This window comes from Apodemus sylvaticus, chromosome 12, assembly GCF_947179515.1.
Source record: "Apodemus sylvaticus chromosome 12, mApoSyl1.1, whole genome shotgun sequence".
In the NCBI taxonomy this organism is placed as follows: Eukaryota; Metazoa; Chordata; class Mammalia; order Rodentia; family Muridae; genus Apodemus; species Apodemus sylvaticus.
The window spans coordinates 38434144-38457484 of NC_067483.1; the positions used below are offsets into that span (position 1 = coordinate 38434144).

A 23341-nucleotide genomic window follows, 5' to 3' on the forward strand; every position below is an offset into this window, starting at 1 on the left:
GTGGACATAACTTCAGCAGCGCGACTGAGCCCTGGGAGGTTAACGCTGAAGCCAAAGTACAGGATTTCTAAGATTAAGGTCAAATTTTTGAACCTAAGAAATTTCCCTCCAATTCTGAAGTAGTCTCTTAAGTGACGAATCTGCTGCCTATCCCACGAGTCTTACAATTAGCTGATTTGCAAATAACCAAGCCATGAGAAATTAAATCCATTACAGAAAAACCTAGTCCATAGTGAACTCTATATAAATCAGGTTATTTGGCAGGGGGTGCAAGATATAACCCAAGCCGAATCTGCAGCCCTGGTGTGTAAACCAGGGGGCGGGCAATCGGCGACCATTTTTGTTTTGCGGCCGTGCGCTCTCAGCCCATCTTGACTAACAGGACCCCATGGAGGAGGCGGGGCCTATCTGGGAGTGGGGCGGGGCTGAGAGACGTGATGATTCAAATGGACTAATGACTAGGGCGCATCTGACAGAAGTCGCCAATGAGCTGGTGTGCTGGGGCGGAGCGCACAAACCCTACGGCGTTTGGTTGCATCGCGGCTTTGGCGCATTTTCGGCTGGTTTGATTCATCCATTTTGAAGAGACGGGGGAGCGGGGGGCTCGTCAGATCCTGGGACCTGAAACAAGCAGCCGCGGACTCTGAGAAGCAAGCAGCTCGGGGCTCGGCAGCAGCGGCCCCGCCGGCCGGAGCGGGGGGGTGGGGCGCCGAGTGCGCGGGGAGGGGGGTCCTGGTCCTCGGCTCCTCGACTTGGTCGCGCCTCGATAGCGAACATGTCTCGGCCTGTCAGGTCAGTGCGGAGTCCAAGGCCCGGGGCGGGCTGGACGGGCTGGGGTGAGTGGCGAAGGACCTGGGCAACGGGCCTGGAGTCGTGTTCCTGACTACCACGCGCGGCCTTCTTTCGGGATCCGCGCGCGCCCTTGCGCGTGGGTGCTCGGCGGCGCGCAGGGTGTTTAGCGGCGCGCACGGGCGCGCCGCCTCCACCCCGCAGGGTCCGGGTCGGCTCCGCGGTCGCTTTGACCTCCGCCGTAGGCCTGGCGCGCACCAGGCACACCGTAGGCCGCACTCCTGGGCCCTGCTGGAGCCTGCGGCCGACCCGAGTAAGAACACGCGGGACGCGGTCCTCCTAAGGCTTGCGGGCAGCTTAGCGTCTTGGCGAGCGCGTTGCCTGTGCCCCGCCGCCCGGCCCCGCCTCCATTCTCTGGGTCGCGGCAGGCCCCGCCTCCTAGCCCGGCCTGGGCGGGACCCACGTTTTCTTTTTCCCTTGGGGCAAAAGTGAGTTTTGACACTGAGCCCCGAAAAATAAGGGCCACAGCTCCGCCCCACCTGGGAGTTCTGGACGCATTAACCCCAAGTTTTCTCTTTCCACCGCTTGCAAACAAATGCCCTTCCTTCGGGGACGTGCACGTTAACCGCGCGACCCAAATCCCGTGTGGTTCTCGTTCCCTCTCACCCCGCAGTACACGTTTCTTGCTACTTCGGTAACCCTCTCCTTCCCCGGGTAACGTTAATCATAAATGGACTACGATCCGCTAGCGATCAGACTTTTATTCACATGGCTTCAAGAAGTTTGCGGTTTCCTCTCACTCGGTGGGCTCCCCTTTAATGTCCTCCAGAGCTGTTGTATAGAATGTGCCTTGGGGTGGAGGGTGTGGTTTAGTCCAATCTATTGAGGCCTGAGAGACAGACAGAAGGACCGAGACCAAAGTCAGTACTGGTTACTGGTAGAGAATCTTTTACCTGGCCCCACTGCCTTTAGTTCTTAAGTGTTTTTACAGCTATAAATTCTCTTTCTGGTTTCGGTATTGAGAGTATCCTAATAACCAAGGAGAGATTTGGATCTGGCAACGGTTTTGTGCCCTATTATGTCTCCTTGACATGAAAAATCTCCTATTGGTGGTAGTTTAGGACCGCATACTCCTCCCACTCGTGGATGAGTTACCTCCCTGTTTGCGTCTTCCATTCCGCTTTAACCCGCACTTCCAAATTACCATGTCTTCTGTGATGTTTGTGAAGTAGTCAGTATGACAGTTCCAGGTTATAGTGAGTACTTTGGGGACATAGAACTAACCAAACGGTACCACCAACTCAAAATACTTTATTTAGGATTAGGAAACAGACGCTATTAAGATTTTTGTTGGGCTAGGAAGTAATTCCTTTTTGGTGAGATTTTTAAAAAATTGGCTTAATTTGTCTGAAATTGTATCCGCAGTTCAATTATTTTAGGCCTCAGATTCAAGTTAATTGCATAACATAGTCCAGGGGTTAGGAGAAAAGTGAGGTAAGCTGGGGGTGGGGCTGGCATCTTAGCCGAGACCCGGATCAAAGGGAGGTCTCTTGTATAATAAAGTAGTTGGGACTAGAACCTAGGTTGCTTTATTGGTTTATTTTTAACTTTTGCTAAATTTTTTTTTTTTTTTAATTTAACTTGGAGGGAGGGGAGGGTGTCTCACAGTATAGCTGAGGCTCCCACGGAACTCACTGTAGACCAGGCTGGTTTGAAAAGCACATCAGCCCTGGGTGGTGGTGTCGCACGCCTTTAATCCCAGCACTCTGGGAGGCAGAAGCAGGCGGATCTCTGAGGTCTACAGAGTGAGTTCCAGGACAGCCAGGGCTACACAGAGAAACCCTGTCTCGAAAAAACCAAATCCAAAAATCCAAAAAAGCACATCAGCCTTAGAAAAAGGTGCCTTACACTACTACTCCCAGCTCATTTAACTTTGTAAACAGCTGTCCCACTGGGTGGCTATTGAAAGTTAAGTAAAGATTACTGGAATGAAAATGCATCTTTCCCTTTCACACTGTACTTGAAGAGAAGGTGTAGGTCTGCACTGTTCTTTTAATGCCAAACAACTCCTGGTGGCATGGGAGCACCTCAAAAATGTCCCCCTTATTCCACAAAACAATAGTATTGTTTTCTTTTTTGTTTGTTTGGTTTTTTTGTTTTTTGAGACAGGATTTCCCTGTGTAGCCCTCGTTGTCCTGGAACTCATTCTGTAGACCAGGCTGGCCTCAAACTCAGAAATCTGCCTGCCTCTGCCTCCCAAGTGTTGGGAGTAAAGGCATGCGCCACCACCGCCTGGCAGTATTGTTTTCTAAGAGAATTTTTTGATCTCTTAGAAAAAATTTGTTCTCTTAGGAGAAAAATTGTTTTTGAGGCAGGGTTTCTCTATGTAAGAGCCTTGGCTGCCTGGAGTTCCCTCTGTAGCCTAGGCTGGCATCAAACAGAGATCTGCTTGCCTCTGCCTCCCTAGTGCTCGCGTTAAAGGCATTCCGAAAGGCACCTGGCCTAAAAGGATTGTTCTGTTGGTTTTTTGTTTTGTTTTTTTCTCAAAGGGAATAAAAAAATTAGGCAGCAAAATTTATGGTAGTAGACATAATCTATCCAGGTGACCTAGATTTTATAGTTAATAGAGTCTTGCTCATTTTCCCACCTTCACAGTGACCACTTCATTTTTGCTTAATGAATAGTATGTTGCTGGTGTTGATTAAAGAGTGCTTTTGTGACTCTCAAGCTTTGAAAAGAAGGAAAGAAGTTGTTGGTTATAAAAGATGAGAACTGGGCAGCACTGTGACACCCTTAATCCCAGCACCTGAGGCAGAAACAGGTGGCTGAGTTCTTGGCTACAAGGGGCTATACATTGAGATCCTGCCTTACTTAAAAAGGAAGAAAACATTTGAAGATTCAGTCACCTAGGTTTCTGGATCCAGGTAGTAAGTACCCTTTCACCTCAGTGTGATTAGGAGCAGCACTTGGGCCTCTTTGTAGCTTACTGATTTGTTGCTCTTTGTTTACTTTTTAAAACTTGTTAGTTTGTTTTTTTAATGAGACTACATTTTAGTTTCCTGTATGTATGTGGGTATGCACGGCCACCTGTCTGCTTGAGGTGGACGACTGTGGAAGTCACTCTATTCTCATTGGTGCTGGGGATTGACTGTGGACTTGGCACACGTGCCTTTAGCCTCTGAGCTGTCTCACTGGCCTTTTCCTCTGAAATGTGTGTGTACATATACATGTGTGTAAGGAGACCAAAAAAAGACATCTCACTCTGTAGACCAGGCTGGCCTTAAACTTAGAAATACACCTGCCTCTGCCTTCCAGGTGCACAACCACTACCTGACTGGTTGTTTGTTGCTTGTTTTTTGAGCTGGGGTCTTATACAGCTCCAAGCCAGTTTTAGATTTGCTGTGGTGATGGATGCCTTTAATCCCAGTACTCTGGAGGCAGAGGTAGGTAGATCTCTGTAGGTCCACATGGAGAGGAACCCTGTCTCACAAAATAAAACAAAAAGAAATCCCCAGCTTAAGGGGAAAATTGAAAATTGGAGCTACTTTAGTATTTAACAAATAAATACAAGAACATGCTTAAATTTAGTATCCCATTGTGTGTCTAGAGATGAGCCTGTTTCCTTGTATTTTTTCTTCTTTATTACCAGATATATATTTGCCTATGAGCAAGTTTGGCTTTAAAAGAAATTCCCACCTGTAGACTTTAATTTTTAAAACATCAGGGGCAGTATTTTATAAATCTAGATATGATAGTGTAGCTTATCATTCTAGCACTTAAGAGGCAGAGATAATGGAAAATACAAGGCCTACCTAGCCTATATAATGAGATTGTCTCAAAAAAGCCAAAAATAAGGAAAACCCATAAGTTTTACAGAACTCATGAATTTACAAAGATTGAATAAAGGGTGGGCTTTGCTTTATAAAAGCATAAATTATTAAACTTCTTCTCCAGAGACTGGTTGGCTTGGTGAGCCCCTTGCAGGTAGCACCATGCTTGCCTGACCTAGACATTTCCATTTATTCATTCATTCATTTATTGAGACAGGGTTTCTCTGTAGCCTTGGCTGTCCTGGAACTCACTTTGTATCCCTGGCTGACCTTGAAGTCACAGAGATCCACCTGCCTCTGCCTTCCAGATACTAAGTTTAGAGGCATGGCACCACCCCTCCTGGATTCACTCATTCATTTTTTTTTTTTTAAGATTTATTTATTATATGTAACTACATTGTAGCTGTCTTCAGAGACTCAAGAAGAGGGCGTCAGATCTCATTACAGATGTAAATTATAAGACATTTATACTGTCAGGTTTTCTGCTTCTGAGTTACAGATACCTTTGCACCCAAATGTGTGCTCTTAATTTTACTGTTTGTGACAGGCTCATGTAAAGCCAGCTGGTTTATAACTTAATGTGTAGTTGAGGGTAGCCTTGGATTTCTAATTCTTTTACTTCCTCCTGGGATTACAAACCCCTGATACCAGGCCTAATTTGAATATAGTGCTGAGGTTTGAACCCAGAGCCTTTTGCATGATGGGCAAGCCCTGATTTTTAATTTGAAGTCAATAATCAATTTTATGTACTAAAAAGTTCACTGATTTAAATAAACTCTTTGCTTTTTTTGTTTTTTTTTTTTTTTTTTTTTTTTTTTTTTTTTTTTTTTTTTTAATGAGACAGACGTAGCTTTCTGTTAGAGTACTTGGCTAGCGTGATGCATGAAGTCCTAACTTCTACCCCAGCATCACAGAAGGAAATAGAAAAGGTTTATTAGAGCAAAAGAATTCCGTGAAAATGCTGTATTTTAACAAGGTTTTCAGTTTCACATTAGGATCTTAGAAGATGGAGAAATTCAGACAGAATGATGTCTTAGATGGACAAGTATTGCAGTCTTTCTGTTCTTGGCCTGTCGTCATGTTTTATTTTAGGGAAAGGGGACCTATTTTATTCTTGATGACATAGGTGAAGCCTGATGGCAGGCTGATGACATTACATAGATAGGAAGTGTGGAGAAACAATACACTGAAGTGATGGTAGAATTGTACTGTGAGATCCACTGTGTAAGGGAACAAAGACAGCTGAGATCTTGGGTTGTTTGTGTCAGCAGCGTAAAGTAGAATTAGTAGAGCAAGGACATGACCCTCATTTATTCTTCTTTCTATCATTTATGAGCCACATCGTTACATTTCCTTGTGGGCATTATTGGGCAGATTTTACTTCATCTTTTGTTTGGAAGAGATCAACTAGAGTGTGAGGAAGGCACTTGAAATCCGTGATGGGTGATTTGTTAAGTCATGGCATTTAGGGTTGGACACACTGAGGTCCTACACTGGGGAGACAGGCGGGCAGATAATCTGAATTCAGCCTTGTCTACATACATAACAAGTTATACTACAAAGACTGTCTCAGAAAGACAACCAACAAAACAAAAGCATAGTATTTACTTTGAAGGAAAAAATGAGGTTAACAAAATGTTAAGGGATACTTTGAGGAGGAAAAGATAGAGTTAAGCATGGTAATTGCAGTAGGTAGGACATGTGAACTAGTCAGTAGAAAATAGAGGCAGATTTGGGCTCCCTATAAAGAACCATTAAATGAGTGAAATTTTCTTATACCTTGGAGATCATGAATGGTTCTTAGCTCTCTTTGGGATTATGTTGACAAGATTCCAAGGTTGGATAAGATTATTTAGAATTCAGAGAATCTGCTGAAAATTACCACATGTCTCCCTCCCATCACTATCAAAATCTACTAATGGTATTTATGTATTTATTTATTAGACAGCCCTGGCTGTCCTGGAATTTGCTATGTAGACCAGGCTGGCCTCAGAACCCACACCTGCCTCTATCCACCACATGAGATTATAAGTGTACACAACCACACTCACCTAACTGTTTAAACTTTAAGCAGTTTTTATGGAGCCCAGCTTGGCTACAGAGTAAAACATTTGCTCTCTCAAACAAAAAAAATATTTTGAGTCAGGATTGGTGGTCTCTCCTATAATCCCAACACATAGGGGGCTTAAAGTAGAAAGCTCGCCAACTTCAGACCAACCTGGGCTCAAAAACATATATGTTTTAGGCCAAAATAGAAGAGGAAGGGTTGAAGAGATGGCTCTCCCAGAGGACCCTGCTGCCTACAGCCATCTAAAACTGCTGCTCTTGGAGAGTTAACACCTAGACTTTGTTTCTTGTGGTTTCTTCCCTGATCACATGCACATATGTGGCATTTATTTGCACAAATACCACTCTGTGGACTTAAGTTATCAACAGTCCTTCTAAAAATAAAACCCAAAATTCCAAAGTGTCTCTACAGTCAGACTACTTTTGTCCCTAAGTGGTAGTATTCCAGTCAGAAATGTAGTTATAATCAGCTTTGTGTGAACTTAGATGTTAGGGTGCAGTTTTTCTCTGTTACTGTCATTTGCTCTTTTTCTTTTAAAATGCTATTTGTGTACCAAAAAGTCCATTCCCAGGCCCAGTCATAGAGGTCTGTGGCCTATAAATTGAAAAGCCTTGCTCTGCAAAATTTCATTCATCTGATAAATGAAGTGTTGACCACCAACCAGTGAATAAAATTAGCAAATGGGTGTGTGTAGGGGAGTGCTATTTGAGTGTCTTGTGCCAAAAGAGTATTGGGTCCTCTGGAACTGAAGTTACAAGTGGTTGTGAGCAACTGTAGGTTGTTTTAAAATCTCTTAATTTTTTTTAATGACTATGATCTGTGTAAAGTGTAAGTCCTGATAATTAGCGTTTGCATTTCACAGTGAATTACCAGTGTTAATTCAGCTATCCCTACTTAGATTTAAGATAGATGTACAGACTTGTTACAGCTAAGTTCTGTGATATATGTGGCATGCGTACACAGCTTTAATGCCAGTCTGGTTTACAGAGTTCCAGGCTAGTCAGAGCCAAGTAGTGAGTACTGGTCTCAAAACAACAGAGGGCTAAGTTCTGTGACCTCGGTTTCTCATTGTAGAATTAAGGAGGTTACGTGAAATAATTTTTTTTTAAGATTTATTTATTATATGAAAGTACACTGTAGCTGTCTTTAGACATTCCAGAAGAGGGCATCAGATCTCATTACTGATGGTTGTCAGCCACCACATGGTTGCTGGGATTTGAACTCAGGACTTCCGGAAGAGCAGTCAGTGCTCTTAACCACTGAGCCATCTCTCTAGCATGTGAAATAATTGTTTTACAATTTATCTATTTAATGTGAAATAATTTTTTTACGATTTATTTGTTTAATGTGTATGAGTACACTGTAGCTGTCTTTAGACACATCAGAAGAGGGCATCAGATCCCATTACAAGATGGTTGGGGGCTACCATGTAGTTGCTGAGAATTGAACTCAGGACCTCTGAAAGAGAAGCCAGTACTCTTAACCACAGAGCCATCTTCCCAGCCTCGAGTGAAATAATTTTAAAACATGGTAATTTCTTTTTTTTTTTTTTTTTTTTTAATTTATTATATGTAAGTACACTGTAGCTGTCTTCAGACACCCCAGAAAAGAGCACCAGATCTCATTACGGATGGTTGTGAGCCACCATGTGGTTGCTGGGATTTGAACTCAGGACCTTCGGAAGAGCAGTCAGTGCTCTTAACTGCTGAGCCATCTCTCCAGCCCCAACATGGTAATTTCTAATTCTAAGATACTGTACTCCTTCATTCTTCAGAGAGAGTACTTTTTCTTATAGTAGACAAAAAAATTAAATTCCTGGTATGTGAACCCAATATTTTTGGGGTTTTTTTGTTTTTTAAATTACTGCGTGTGGGGCATGGTATGCACATGTCACATAGTGCATGTGAAGGCTGGAGGACAATGCGGGAGGGGGGGGGCATTCTCCTTTTCCACCATTATTGGTCCTAGAGATTGAGTTCAGGTCATCAGAGTTGGTGACATGTTGCTATTTAGTAGAAAAAAATTGATAATTACAAGTTCTCCTGCTTTAGGTGGGGTGTTAGCATCTTCTGTAGTGCAGGCTGGCTTTGAACTCACCTGTGTAGCTGATGATGTTGACCTGATCCTCCAGCCTTTACCTCCCAAGTGCTGAGATTATAACTTTGACCATCATGCCTCAACCTTAAAAATCCTGTCCCAGGAGCTGGAGAGATGGCTCAGCGGTTAAGAGCACTGACTGCTCTTCCAGGGATCCTGAGTTCAAATCCCAGCAACCACCTAGTGGCTTACAGCCATCCTTAATGAGATCTGACTCCCTCTTCTGGAGTGTCTGAAGATAGCTACAGTGTACTTAATATAATAAATCTTTAAAAAAAAAAAAAACCTGTCCCCTTATCTATGCTTGGTACCACAATAGTAAATTGTAAACAAGCATTCCATGCCCCTATTTTATTTGGGATTGGGGAGCCACTAATAAAACATTCTACTGTTGAATTATATATACTTTGGCCCCAAAAGTGTATTCTTTCCTTTGTATTTAAAGCAAAATCTCTCTGGATAGCTAAGATTGATTTCACACACTCAAACATAATTCTAATGTTTCCTCCACCCAGAAACTGGGGCATTCATTCACATTTCCTTATGTTGAATATTTTCTTTCTAGTACAAAGTTTTTAGATTTATTTGGATGGAACTCCCATTGACTTAAATGATAGAAATTCTACTATAATCCAATTGATGGCTCTAAAATACTGTTTGGGACCAAAGGGGTGGTTCAGTGGTTAAGAGCACTTCAGATGACTCAGGTTCAATTTCCAGTACCTACATGGTAGTGACTCACAACTGATTAGTTATTATATACCTACCGCTCATTTCCAGGACAATCTGGAGTCACTTTAAGATTTATTTTTTGCTGGGTGTGGTAACATGTTTTTAATCCAGGAGCAGGCAGGTCTCTTGAGTTCAAGCCGGCCAAGACTATAGTGAGACCTTGTCTTGAAACTAAAAACATATATATGTATTGCTAATTATGTGTTAAGTGTGTGCATGTGGAGTCCAGAGGAGTGGGTAAGAGTCTCTAGAGCTAGATTTTCAAGAGTTGATGGCCACTTGCTGGGAATGGAAGTGGCCAAGAGCCACATAGGCCACCACCAGCTTTTTCTCTGGCCCCCACACTTGAGTAGTTTGTATTCCTGATTTTATAGTTGAAACACCTTGGTCAGTAAAGCAAATCCCTTTCTCAGGGACATAGAACTAGTTTGTGGCAGAGCCCTGATTCACTCTAGTCATCTGTGCTGTGATGAAATTCTATATTTGCTCACGTTTCTGGTAGTTATTGTTCAGCTGGAGAGTTAGTTCCACTTGACATTTAAATAGTAGAAGTTTGAGACTAGGTCTTTCTGTAGCCCAGTCTACCTCAGACTCCTGACCGTGGGGGCTGGGATGACAAGTGTGTGCCACCATTTCTGGCTCCCTAGTAGGATTTTGATTAGACTTTTGTTTGTTTTGGCTAGGAATAGATAGAACAGAACGTCTCATGCCCTTGTACTTAAGTAATCCCTCTCTTAAATGTTAAATTTTTGATCATAGATTTTCTCAGTTTCCAGTTTCACAAGACCAAGTTCATTAAAAAGGTACTTTTTAGCTTTAATACAAGTGCCCAAACACATTTCTTTCAGGTTCCTTATATGAAATGCTGTATGTGACCTGTGCATATTCTCCTCTATACTTCAAAATCATCTCCAGATTTCATAATTTTCATAGAACAAAACTGAAGGCAAAATTTCATTGGTTGTTACCCATCTGTAATTACAGCCGGAGATCCTGTCTCAAAACAAGAAGCAAACACTATTAGGCAACCTTGCAACCACTTGTAGCTCCAGATCTGAGACCTTCTTCACTCCATGGATACCAAAACACATGGTATACATGCATGTGCATAGATAACATACATACATATAAAATATTTCTTTTAAAGCATCCTTTGACAATACCAGTAAAAAAATTTTTCTGCTAAAGCTTAATGTTATCATATTTGGTTGCATTATAACATTATTACACCTTAAAAAGCTGGTTTCCTTCCTAGCAATGATCTTGTTTCTTTCACATATACATTTGTATATATAACAGAATAAAATAACAGCCATGCACTGTGGCTCTTACCGTTAATCCCAGCACTGGGGGTGCAGAGGAAAGAAAAATCTCTTGAGTTAGAAGACAGCCCGGTCTATATAAGCAAGTTTTAGGACAGCCATGTCTACATAATATATGGGAATGAGGTAGTAAAATAATACTTAAAAATTTTAGCCTGTGGATGTAATAAATAGTCTATGTAATGAATGCACGTGGTGAACTTGCCTGTTCTATTTCAGGGAGGTGGGAAGTTGTCACTGGAGTAAGAACTATTCTGTTTACAAAACTAAGATGTGTATTCTGGTGTCTTAGAAGCCATTCTTTTTTCTTTTTTCTTTTTCTTTTTTTTTTTTTTTTTATTTTAATCTGAATTTTTCTCTTTCTGCAGAAATAGGAAGGTCGTTGACTACTCACAGTTTCAGGAATCAGATGATGCAGGTATGTTTTGTTTCTGTAAGTGTGTTTCTGCAAGACGTGTTGTGCTGCTTTTATGTTGTGCTTTCTTGTAAATCATTGAAATAAACACCTGTTGTTTTTTTTTTTTTTTCTTTTTTTTATCTGGTTTTAGGATCCAAAGGTTAAATGTCCAGTAACTGATGGCAGTTTTTATTTGTGTAAAATACCCACTGCTAGCTAAACTGGGAATTGTACCCTGGTCACCTGAAGATCAACCAGTGATTTTAATTTTACTTTATAAAGATAATGTTCCTCTTGAGAAGGCTTGCAAGATATACAAAAGAATTAAAAACTTGATTGCTAATTCTGTCTCTGAAACATACCAGAAATTGTTTTAAATATTTATGTTTAATAAGGTTTTGGTTGGGAGCTGGTTGACAAGGTTTCTCTATGCCCTGGCTATCCTGGCAGGATATAGACTCTATAGACCAGGCTGGCCTCAATCTCACAGAGGTAGGTTCACCTGCCTCTGCTTCCCAAATGCTGGGATTAAAGGTAGGCATCATCACCATGTCCGGCCCTAATAAGTTATTTTTTTTTTTAAGAGCATTGTTTGCTGTTGTGGAATCTCGTATCATTTTACACTTAAGGAAACTGAAGTAGTTGATACTTAATGTCTCTTAGTTGGGGTATAGCTCTTGACCTTTTTCTTCTCTGCTTTCATCATCTTTTAAAAATGTAGTTGAACTGCGGTATAGCTCAGCAGGCAGAGGTGCTTGGTGCCCAGCCTGACAGCTGAAGTTACTCCCCAGCATACCCACAGTAGAAGGAGAGAACCAACTCTTACAAGTAGTCTTCTGTCTTCTACACATGTGACCTTCTTAAGTTATTTTTAAGAAGCAGAGGACCTGACTTCAGGCTCATATACACATAACCACATACACCCTACACACGCGTAATTAAGTATTGCTTTTAATAGCTAGAATTAAATTCTAAAAAAGGTTAAATTCTGTTAGGAATTTATAATGAGTAGCAATGTAAGAATTGCTGAAGTGTCGGCCTCCTCATTTCTCACCATTACTTGTGGAAGTAGAGCAACAGCCTTGAGAGTCGTCAGCAGCTGTGGTGAGGACTTCTTAGGAGGCTTTTGAAATTGTAGGGTGCTTTCTTTCCTAAAATTAGAAGCATCCAGAGTATGATACATTCAATACTTCAGCTAGAGTATTCTCTATTCTCAATTACAGTATTGTGAGGATTGTGTTAAGAGTGTAAAATTTGAAGCCAGGCATTGTGGTGCATACATTTAATCCCAGCAGTCCAGGCAGAGGCAGGCGGATCTCTGAATTTGAGGATGACCATACACAGAGAGAAACCCTGAAAAAAAAAATTGTGGAATTTTAGGTTCTTTCTAAGATGATTATGATAAAACCATATTGCTATAATTTTCAAGTGAATATGACATTGTTTAAACATGGGGAAATCCTGAATTAAATGGGTGCTTTACAAAATAACAGCTATGGCATGGATGTGTGAGGGGGTTTTATATAAGACACTGTGTAAAATGGAATTAAAATAGGTCAGACTGGCAGTGTGAAATTTTTTAGTTATGTGTTGCTTGTTTGTGATGCATATATATAAGAGTGGGCACATGTTGAGTCAGGAAAACTTTCTTGGGAATGAGTTCTTCTACCATGGTTTCTGATCTAAATCGGGTTTTGGTTGCACAGTCCAGTGCCATTAACTGCTGATCCATCTCATTTTCCCCTTTTTTAAATGATTTCTTTTTATAGTAATAAAAATAGAACTCAGCCTTCTGCATGTTAGGTAATAAATGCTCCTAGCCCCAATTTTTTAAAATACTTTTTTGTTTGTGTGGTTTGCTTGCGTGTATGTCTGCAGAGGCCAGAGAGAGGACATCAGATCTTCTGGAACTAGTGTTGGGGAGCCACTGTGTGGGTGCTGACAATCAAACCTAGGTCTTCTGGAAGAGCAGCATATTGCTCTTAACCTCTGAACTATCTCTCCACATCCCATTCCCCCTTTATTTAGAGGATCTATGGGGGAATCTGTTCCCGTTTATTTAAAAAGCACAAGGAGTAATGTGTGATTTCAGCATGTAAACACAACTAATTGAATTTGAATTTTTTCCTTGTTTAGATGAAGATTATGGAAGAGATTCAGGCCCTCCTGCTAAGAAGATTCGGTCATCTCCCCGAGATGCTAAAAATAAGAGGCGATCTGGAAAAAATTCACAGGAAGACAGGTAGGAGGCATCATTGTTGGTACCTTCCTACTTACATTGTCTGAAGTAAAGACAGTCTATGAGCTCCAAAAGGATAAGGCTTCTGTGTGCAATCTGTTTCACATCACAGAGGCTGTGCTTCAGACATGGAGGTCAGCCTCTTCCCCAGAAGTAATTTGGTTGCAGCCATTGATCAGCAGTGAGCTCCAAGAATGCTTCTTGCTGGAACTTAAGAGCATGAACCAAAAGAAAGTTTAAGTTCTGATTTGTTAGCTAGCCAAGGTTAGTGTTGATATTTCATTGTAGTCCTCTTCAGTTAGATCAATAGCTGAATCATAACTAAAGATTGTGCAATTCTAAGCTTTGGATCCTATTGAATTGTACTTTTAAAACAAAGTCTTTCTTGTTCTGGTAATCATTTTTGACACTTGTCTTTCCCTAACTTTTTTCCTCTTACTGTAGTGTTAACACTGGAGCCTGGACTCACACGTGCCCCACACACAACTCTGTCCCCTTACTTGTACAGACGTGTTCACGTGAATTTCAGTTTAACTGTAAAATAGCAACATTGAAAGGAGGATGATTAAATATTCTTTTTGGTTTTCTTTGTTTTGGTTTTATTGTATTTTTGTTCCCCCCACCCCCACCCCCCCCAAGACAGGGTTTCTCTGTATAGCCCTGGCTGTCCTGGAACTCACTCTGTAGACCAGGCTGGCCTCGAACTCAGAAATCTGCCTGCCTCTGCCTCCCAAGTCCTGGGATCAAAGGCGTGTGCCACCACCCCACAGCTTGTTTTGTGTTTTCAAGACAGGGTTTCTCTGGATATCCCTGGCTGTCCTGGAACTTACTCTGTAGACCAGGTTGGCCTCAAACTCAGAAACCCACCTGCCTCTGTATCCCAAGTCCTGGGATTAAAGGAATGTGCCATCACTGCCTGGCTTCCTCCTGGTTTTCAGTGTGCACAAACACTTCTCATAGTGTATTACTTTAAGATGTGGTGGGCGGAGTAGAAGAAGAAGAATATTAGTGTCAAGTTGTGCTTTATGTCATTTAGTTCTTATGCATCTGTAAGGTTGAGAGTTCATTAATTAAAGCAGGGGGTTACCAAGGAATTAGAACAGCAGACTTTGAAACTGTATCTAGGGAAACTCCAAACTCCACTTTCTACTGTTAGGCTATAGCACTCCCAGCTTCTCCTCTTACATGCAGATAAGCAGTTAAAGGAAAGGAAATAATATTTCTTGAGCATTGTAAAAATCTTGGAGGCTGGAGAAATGGCTCAATGGCACTCACTGGTTGTTCTAGAGGACCCAAGATTTTCAGCATCCTTATAACAACTCATAACTGTCTGCAATACATTCAGGGGATCTTATGCCATCTTCTGGTCGTCTCCATGGATACTGGAGGCACACATTTGGTATGCAGACACATGCAGGCAAAACACACATGTACATGAAATTAATTTACATATAAATTTAAAACAAAATGAAAAAAACTTAGAATATTAAAATCACTGAATATTCATTTCCTGAGTAGTTTTTGTTTTTTATATATCTAACTTCTAATGTTTTTAGTAGAGAATTTCAGAAATGTAATTTTAAAAAAATAATATGCCACTGGGAGACAAATCTCAAGTTTATAGTAAATTGCTCCTACTTTTTTTTGTTTTTGGTTTTTTGAGACAGGTTTTCTCTGTGTAGCCTTGGATATCCTGGAACTTACTCTGTAGACCAGGCTGACCTTGAACTCACAGAGATCTGCCTGCCTCTGCCTCCTGAGTGCTGTACCACCTCCCTACTCTTAAACAGTTTTCAGTAGCCCAATTTAGAAATAATTACTGTATTCATTTATGTTTCTTCTAAATATGAAACATTTGCAGTTTGTCATATCTGGCCTGAGTTTTTTCTTTGTTTTGTTGTTTAGTTGGTTAGTTTTTGGTCAGGAGCCAGGCTAGCCTTTAGGTTGATCTTAAACCTACAAACACCAATGCTTTGTTTTTTATTCATTTCTTTTTAAAAATAAAGATTTTTAGCCGGGCGGTGCAGTAATGGCGCACGCCTGTAATCCTAGCACTCTGGGAGGCAGAGGCAGGCGGATTTCTGAGTTCGAGGCCAGCCTGGTCTACAGAGTGAGTTCCAGGACAGCCAGGGCTATACAGAGAAACCCTGTCTCGAAAAAACCAAATCCAAAAAACCAAAAAAAAAAAGATTTTCTTGACTTTACTCACTGAAATAATGAGAAAACCGTACACTTGATCATGTTAGATTTATAAGCTTTCTTTCTTTGTTGGGACTTAGTTTGTTCTTCCATGATGGGTAAATTCCCCCTATTCTAGCATCCCTATACAGTACAATAATACTGAAGCAGTTCCATTCCTCAGCGCCTGTTTGAACATGTTATGTGAAAGGGGTACTTTCAGTGTACGTTTTATTTCTGGTATCAGAAATCTGATTGCATTTTTTCCCCTTCAAGACAAGGGCTTAACTTTTTTAAAAGTCAAAGTCTTGTTTCTATACTAAGCTATCATCGATTGCACAGAAATCTATCTGTCTCTGCCTCCCAAGTGCTGAGATTAAAGGCATGCACCACTATACCCAGTGTTCCTGTTTTAATACAGGCTGGCCTAAAACACTGTGTAGCCCAAGGTGAGTCTGAGCTGGTGTCAGTCCTGTCTGAGCATCCTTAGGCTGGGATTACAAGTGTAGCCTCAATGCACAGTGATCATTCAACCTTTGATCTGAGACTTTTAAACATTTTCTTATTTCTTTTGCCTTATAGTGAAGACTCAGAAGAAAAAGATATGAAGACCAAGAAGGATGATTCTCACTCAGCAGGTAAACCATATTTATTGAGTAGGAATTGTAATGGACTGTTTTCCTCCTGGTCCCAAGCTCCCAAAATAACAACTCTGAGATTCAAAATGTATTTACAAACATCTCGGCCATAAGCTTTGGTGTTTTGTTCTTTTGTTTTGTTTTGACTAGCTCATAAATTTATAATCCATTCTAATCAAGTTCAGCCATTAGCAGGCTGCCTTTCCTCAGGTTCCCAAGCTTTTGCTCCTTAGGGTTTTCCAGAGGCCAGTCCTCCCACACCTGGCTCTATCCTACAGTCCTTCTCATGTCGGATGTCCCACCTTCTATTTTCTGCCTCAGCTATGGGCTAATCAGCTTCAGCTTCAATGATGGGTGTTGCATCCATACAGTACACAAGAGATTACGATTACAAGGAATAGTTTCTCTCTCTCTCTCTCTCTCTCTCTCTCTCTCTCTCTCTCTCTCTCTCTCTCTCTCTCTCTCTTTAAAGATTTATTTATTTCATGTACATGAGTACACTGTAGCTGTAGAAATGGTTGTGAGCCATCATGTAGTTGCTGGGAATTGAATTTAGGACCTTACTCTGGTCAACCCCTCTCGCTCCGGTTAACCTTGAGTTCATCATTAATTAACGAGCGGTTTTATAAGTCAGATTCTTTCAAATACTGGGATTATAAAAACATTCCTATTTTCACAAAGGTAAAAATGTATTCTCCATCCTGATGGCTGATTTGGTTTTTCAAGTATCTATAGGTTATTTTCATGCCAAGAGTTTAAAACTCCCCCCCCCCCCCCCCCCCCCCCCCCCGCCTCCCAGACAGTTTCTCTGTGTAGTCCTGACTATCCTGGAACTCACTTTGTAGACCAGGCTGCCTCCAACTCAGAAATCCACCTGCCTCTGCCTCCCAAGTGCTAGGATTAAAGGCATGCACCACCACCGCCCAGCAGTTTTAAACTTTTTTATTAGGGGCGCTGGAGAAATGGCTCAGTGGTTAAGAGCACTGGCTGCTTTTCCAGGGAACCCAAATTCAATTTCCAGTACCCACATAATTGGCTCACTACTGTCCATAACTCCAATTCCAGGGGACTCGACTCCCTCACATAGACATACATGCAGACAAAACACCAATGCATATATTTTAAAAAATAAAGTTAAAAAATATTTTGTTGTATGAGATAGCATATATGACCCTGGCTGTCCTAGAGCTTATTATATAGACCAGGCTGGCCTTCAGTTTACCTGCATCTGCTTTGTGAGTGCTGTGATTAAAGGTGTGTGCCACCATGCCCAGCTGATACTCAACCTGTATATGAATAAAGAAATTATAACAAACAAGTGAAAACAATAGCCATACGGAAAAAAGTTATAAAAAATAAATAAAAGGATGTGAATCAGATATGGTGGAATATGCCTAAATATGGTGGAATATGCCTAAAATGTCAGTGTTCTAGATTGCCTCAAAGTACAGAGCTGACCAAAGTTTCATAAGGAGAACCTACCTCAAAATTGAAGGCCTAGAGTGCTGGCTGCTCTTGTAGAGCACCTGAGATGTTTCCAGCGCCCACATCTGGTGGCTTATAGCTTTCTGTAACTCTATCTCTGGGGAAATGAGATATCTCAGGCCTCTTCAACCAGTTCTGTTTGCACGCACATAATTCACATGTATGCATAACTGAAAGTAATAGCTCAGCAGGTAGATGTCTAAGTTTGAGGAAAGCCTTGTCAGTACTACTGTTGGTGTTTTAGCTCTTAAGGACTGAGAGTTGTAGTCCTTACTATATTTTGGTACTTGAAATTTGACCAGCATACCCCTCCTTTGTCTTCCTGGATGTCCTTTTCTTGACTGCTGTTGATCAAAAATACAAAAGATAACAACATTCTGCTAGCTAGATTTTCTCTTAGTTTTGCCTTCCTTACTACTTAAGTTGTACCCAAAGATATTGTAGTGTGCTTTGGCATTCATTTGCCTTGTGAACACTAATTTGAATTTCTTACCTTCATTGAGTTTTTGAATGCTCTGTACTTATTAAGCACAACTCCTCCCAAGTCGATTTAGTTTATGGTCTGCATTAGTCAGCTTTATTCTGTAATTGGCTCTGGAGGAGATTTTTGGCACTAGAAGTGGTTAAACAATAACCATGAAGAGGAAAGCCTCACAAAACTCAGCATGGCTTAGGAACTCTGACAGTCAGTAGCTGCTTGGAAGTGACCACTGGTAGTTTGCCCATGTTCCAGGGGAAGGCCTCATACCCAGTCACACATTGACAACACTAATTGGCCTTCTGGCTTATTTAAACACACGAGTGCGTGATCACACACAACATACACACACACACACACCATGAAATTAGGAGTGTGTGTTGGGAATTACTTAGAACTCTAGGGAGTTGGAGTAAAGTAGGGGAGGATAGGTATGCTCAGAATGCGTTGTATATGTGTTTTTCTCAAAGAATGAATAAATAAAAGGTACTGTGTCCTGGAGCTGGAGAGGTGGTTATGAGCCATCATGTGGGTTCTGGGAACTGAACCTGGGTTCCTCTTCAAGAGCAACAAATCTTACTTAGCCAATTCTTCAACACCCTTGTTTTGTTGTTGTTGTTGTTTTTCGTTTTTGTTGCTTGCTTGCTTGCTTATTTTTGGTTTTTTTAAGGAGAAAAATTAACAGCTAAACCATAATATAGTAGGAAAGTCTAAAAGTTTAGGACAGAGCTGTTCATGAGAGACTAGTACGATAAAGCATAGTTGCCTGGCCATGGTGGTGCACACCTTGATTCCAGGGCTCCAGAGACAGGCAGATGGACTTCTGGGAGACCGAGGACAGCCAGGACCACACAGAGAAACCCTCTCTCAAAAAAACCGAAATGAGTAAATGAGTGAGTGAGTGAATGAAGTTTACTCCGGCACTAGTAGGTTAGCAGCCTGCCTTACATTTAGCAAAATAAATAACTATTGATGAAATATTAATTAATTTATTGTATATAAGTAATTTTTTTATAAGCTTGTCCACAGATCTTTAGCTGTCTCATCTAAATGTGTTTTAAAGATTTCCTTCTGCCTGTTTCTAAATGGAAAAGCTCACCAATTCATTATAAGGAGTAGTTTAACATTGGGTTTTTGTTGTTGTTCTTGTTGTTTTGTTTTTTGTTTTTTTTCCGAGACAGGGTTTCTCTGTGTAGCCCTGGCTGTCCTGGAACTCACTCTGTAGACCAGGCTGGCCTCGAACTCAGAAATCTGCCTGCCTCTGCCTCCCAGAGTGCTGGGATTATATGCATGCGCCACCACCGCCCGGCTTGTTTTTGTGATTTATATCTTAGAATAGAGATAATTAGAAGGAAGGCCTTCTTCTATTTTAAAGTCTTTTTTTTTTTTTTACAGCTTCTAAAACCTGTAAACATAAATTTTCATGTAATTAATAATTTTAGGATTAAACAGTTATAAATTTTAAGTGTCAGGAACTGTGTTTATAATTTTTAATTTATAATTCAGCTTTGCATTTATATATATATATATAAACATTGTTGCTGTCTTTAGACACACCAGAAGAGTGCATCAGATTCCATTACACATGGTTGTGAGCCACCAGGTAGTTGCTGGGAATTGAACTCAGGATCTCTGGAAGAGGAGTCAGTGCTCTTAATCCCTGAGCCATCTCTCCAGCCCTCAGCTTTGCATTTTTTTTCCTAAAGTATATACCTAACCCAAGCATGATGGCACAGATAGGTATGTCTCTGAAATTTTTGTGACCACCCAGGTCTTTATATATCACAATTACATTTATTTTTAGTTTAAGTTGATTTTTAACATTAGCACTGTATTTTCAAGTTTTTTTTTTTTTTTAAGATTTATTTATTTTATGTTTGTGGGTATACTGTTGCTGTCTTCAGACACACCAGAAGGTGACATCGGATGCGCATTACAGATGGTTGTAAGCCACCATATGGGTGCTGGGAATTAAACTCAGGACCTCTGGAAAAGCAGTCAGTGCTTTTAACCGCTGAGCCGGCTCTCCAGCCAAAGATTTTTTTTTTTTTAATCAGTCTCTGAAGTACAAATAGGTCTTGAACTTTCATCCTCTAAGTGGAATTTTTTAATGGTAGATTTCAATCCTTTTTGAATGAATAAGCTCTTATATCCTGTATCTGCAGGTGTAAAATTCTTTAATTGTTGTATCATTGTAACTTTTATGTTGCAGAAGACAGTGAAGATGAAAAAGATGATCATAAAAATGTACGCCAGCAACGGCAGGCAGCATCTAAAGCAGCTTCTAAGCAGAGAGAGATGCTCTTGGAAGATGTTGGCAGTGAGGAAGAGCCAGAAGAAGATGATGAGGCGCCATTCCAGGAGAGTATGTGAAGTTGCCTACTGTCTTCTACTTGTTGGTTTAGACAGGCTCTCCTATAATGTTTTCCTTGACTTACTATGTAGCTGAGGGCAGCCTAGAGCTGTGCTGATACACCTGTAACACCCATCCTGGTTTTATAGAGACGTAGGAATCTAACCCAAGGCTTTGTGCACGCTAGGCAAGATTCTGTCAGTGGAACTGCAGCTCCAGTCCTGGTCCTCCTTTGCAGTTGTAGTTTATGGCTTTGGTTTGGTATTTTCTAGGTAAATGTTTGTATCCTTAAGTAGATGCTACTTGTGAAAAAATAAAACTGTGCATCTATAGTGGCACATACCTATCTTGAAACAAAAAGAAACAAGAAAGACAATACTATGAGGATAGGGAGATGGCTCAGCTTCTCCTCTTCCAGAGGATCAGATGCATGTATATGTATAAAAGTGAAAAATGAAAACATTTATTTAAGATTTTAGTAGAATTTGGCAATAGATCTATCTAATCCTGAATTTAAAAAAGGAGATGACTATACATTTGATTTTTTTTTTTTAATAATCAGAATTTTATGGTTGTCTGGCATTTATCATAATTTCTATTCTGTGTTTAAACACTGAATGTGAATATTATAATAATCATTAATAATGGGTACTGTGAAGCCAGGCGATGGTGGCGCACGCCTGTAATCCCAGCACTCTGGGAGGTAGAGGCAGGCGGATTTCTGAGTTCGAAGCCTGCCAGGGCTACACAGAGAAACCCTGTCTCGAAAAAACCAAAACCAATAATAATAATAATAATATAATGGGTACTATGTTTACAGTTTACATTTTAGCCTAGCAGAGGATTATTGACCACTTCAACTTGCCAAAATATTACATAGTTTAGATCCCCCCTCCTCCCCCGCTGTACACGCACAAGTTTTTCAGATTATATGAAGTCCTACTTTATATAGAGTATTCTTGTTTCATAATTCACAGTTGGTATTAAAAAACTACTGATCAGGTTAGTTTCAATAGTATACATGAGAATGATAGAGCTACCAAGAGTTACTTGGTACTTGAGGGTTCCAGGCTTGCATCTTTTAGTACAAGGGTTCAGAATCATAGGGTCCTGCACAGTGAGTCTAGGCAAGTGCTGGACTTCTGAGCTGTTCGGTCCCCAGCCTTGTTTGGTCTCGCTATATGGCTAGAGCTGGCTTCATGTTTGCCATCTTCTGACTTAACCCTCTTAATTCCATTTTCAACAAGTTCTTCAAAAGAGTTGTTTATAAGATAAAAATTAGAAAGTATTTAGAACAAGTCAGTCATGTAGCATATATGTAAGCTCCATTCTGTACCCAGTCTCCAGTAGGCAGGAACGACTTCAACCAGCCGTGGGTGCTGCGCCTCTTACTGACTGACTGTGCTTAGCTCCCCCACCCCGCTCACTCCTCCGGCATTCTCAGCACTCTTTCCCTTCGGTCACTGAAGGATGTGTACATTTAAGTTGGACGTTGAAATTCTTCTTTCCTCTCAGAAGATTCTGGCAGCGATGAAGATTTCCTAATGGAAGACGACGATGATAGTGATTATGGCAGTTCAAAAAAGAAAAACAAAAAGATGGTTAAGAAGTCCAAACCTGAGAGAAAAGAAAAGAAAATGCCCAAACCCAGACTAAAGGCTACAGGTGAGGCCTGTGAGAGCAAAACCACATTTTTCAAGGACTAAACTGTTGCCTCAGCATTGGCTCCATATCTCATAGAAATACAGAAATGCAAAGGGGTCTGTCTTACACGTGCCTCTGTTCCCTTCAACTGGTGAGGGCTAGAGAGCTGGCTCAGCGAGGGCGAGCTCGTGCTGCTTCCAAAGGACCCAGTTCAGAACCACAGCCACACTGCCTGACTTAACAGTTAGCTGAAGGCACTTGTGCACGCATATAATTAAAAATGATAGTCTTGGGAGAAACAAAAAGAATGGGCTGAAGGGAAAGCTCAGTGGTTAAAGCTTTGGCTGCTCGTCCAGTAGACTTGGGTTCAATTCCCAGCACCTATATGACTGTTCATAATTGTCTGTGATTCTAGGGGACCTGACACCTTCACACAAACATGAATGCAGGCAAACACCATTATATATAAAATAAAAATAAATTTAAAAAAAAAGAAAATATCTGTGGGCTTGGACTGTACGTAGGAATGACCTTTTTATTTCAGACACAGTATTTCTTACTCTATTCAGGGAACACTGGCTGCTCTGGGGTCAGTAGTCCCGGCAGGCGGGGAAGGCTCTCTGCTCTCATCCTCTGTTGTCAGGATAAAATGATACTGATAGCAGAAGCAAAACCACTCTTGAAAGTAAAGATTTATCTCCGGGCTTCAAAGCTTTTGCCAGGTATTTTCCTGATTGGAACTAGTTTGTTAAATCAGAAGTCTAGATTTGCTTAGAGTTTTTTTTTTTTTTTTTTTAAAGATTTATTTATTTTATGTATATGAGTACACTGTAGCTGTCTTGAGACACACCAGAAGAGGGTGCCAGATCTCATTACAGATGGTTGTGTGCCACCATGTGGTTACTGGGAATTGAACTCAGGACCTCTGGAAGAACAGTCAGTGCTCTTAACAGCTGAGCCATCTCTCCAGCCCCCTTGCTTAGAGTTTTATTCTGGCAAATATAATCAATACATTTCTTTCCTTCCTTCCTTCCTTCCTTCCTTCCTTCCTTCCTTCCTTCCTTCCTTCCTTCCTTCCTTCCTTCTTCCTT

At 41.0% G+C, this 23341-nt stretch overlaps 1 protein-coding gene across 3 annotated transcripts in view; it reads left to right on the forward strand.

The window, feature by feature from the left end:
- The first annotated feature begins 526 nt into the window (after positions 1–526).
- Nucks1 (nuclear casein kinase and cyclin dependent kinase substrate 1) overlaps positions 527–23341 on the forward strand; it is a 28172-nt gene continuing 5357 nt past the window's right edge. The window contains exons 1-6 of one of the 3 annotated variants that reach the window (XM_052200038.1): positions 527–792; positions 11207–11256; positions 13372–13477; positions 16235–16290; positions 20469–20618; positions 22122–22271. In XM_052200038.1, the coding sequence (XP_052055998.1) occupies positions 776–792; positions 11207–11256; positions 13372–13477; positions 16235–16290; positions 20469–20618; positions 22122–22271 (529 nt within the window). In that variant the 5' untranslated portion in view covers positions 527–775. Of the gene's footprint in view, positions 793–11206; positions 11257–13371; positions 13478–16234; positions 16291–20465; positions 20619–22121; positions 22272–23341 lie in introns of all 3 variants that reach the window. The other 2 variants (XM_052200036.1, XM_052200037.1) reach the window with 2 other exon arrangements.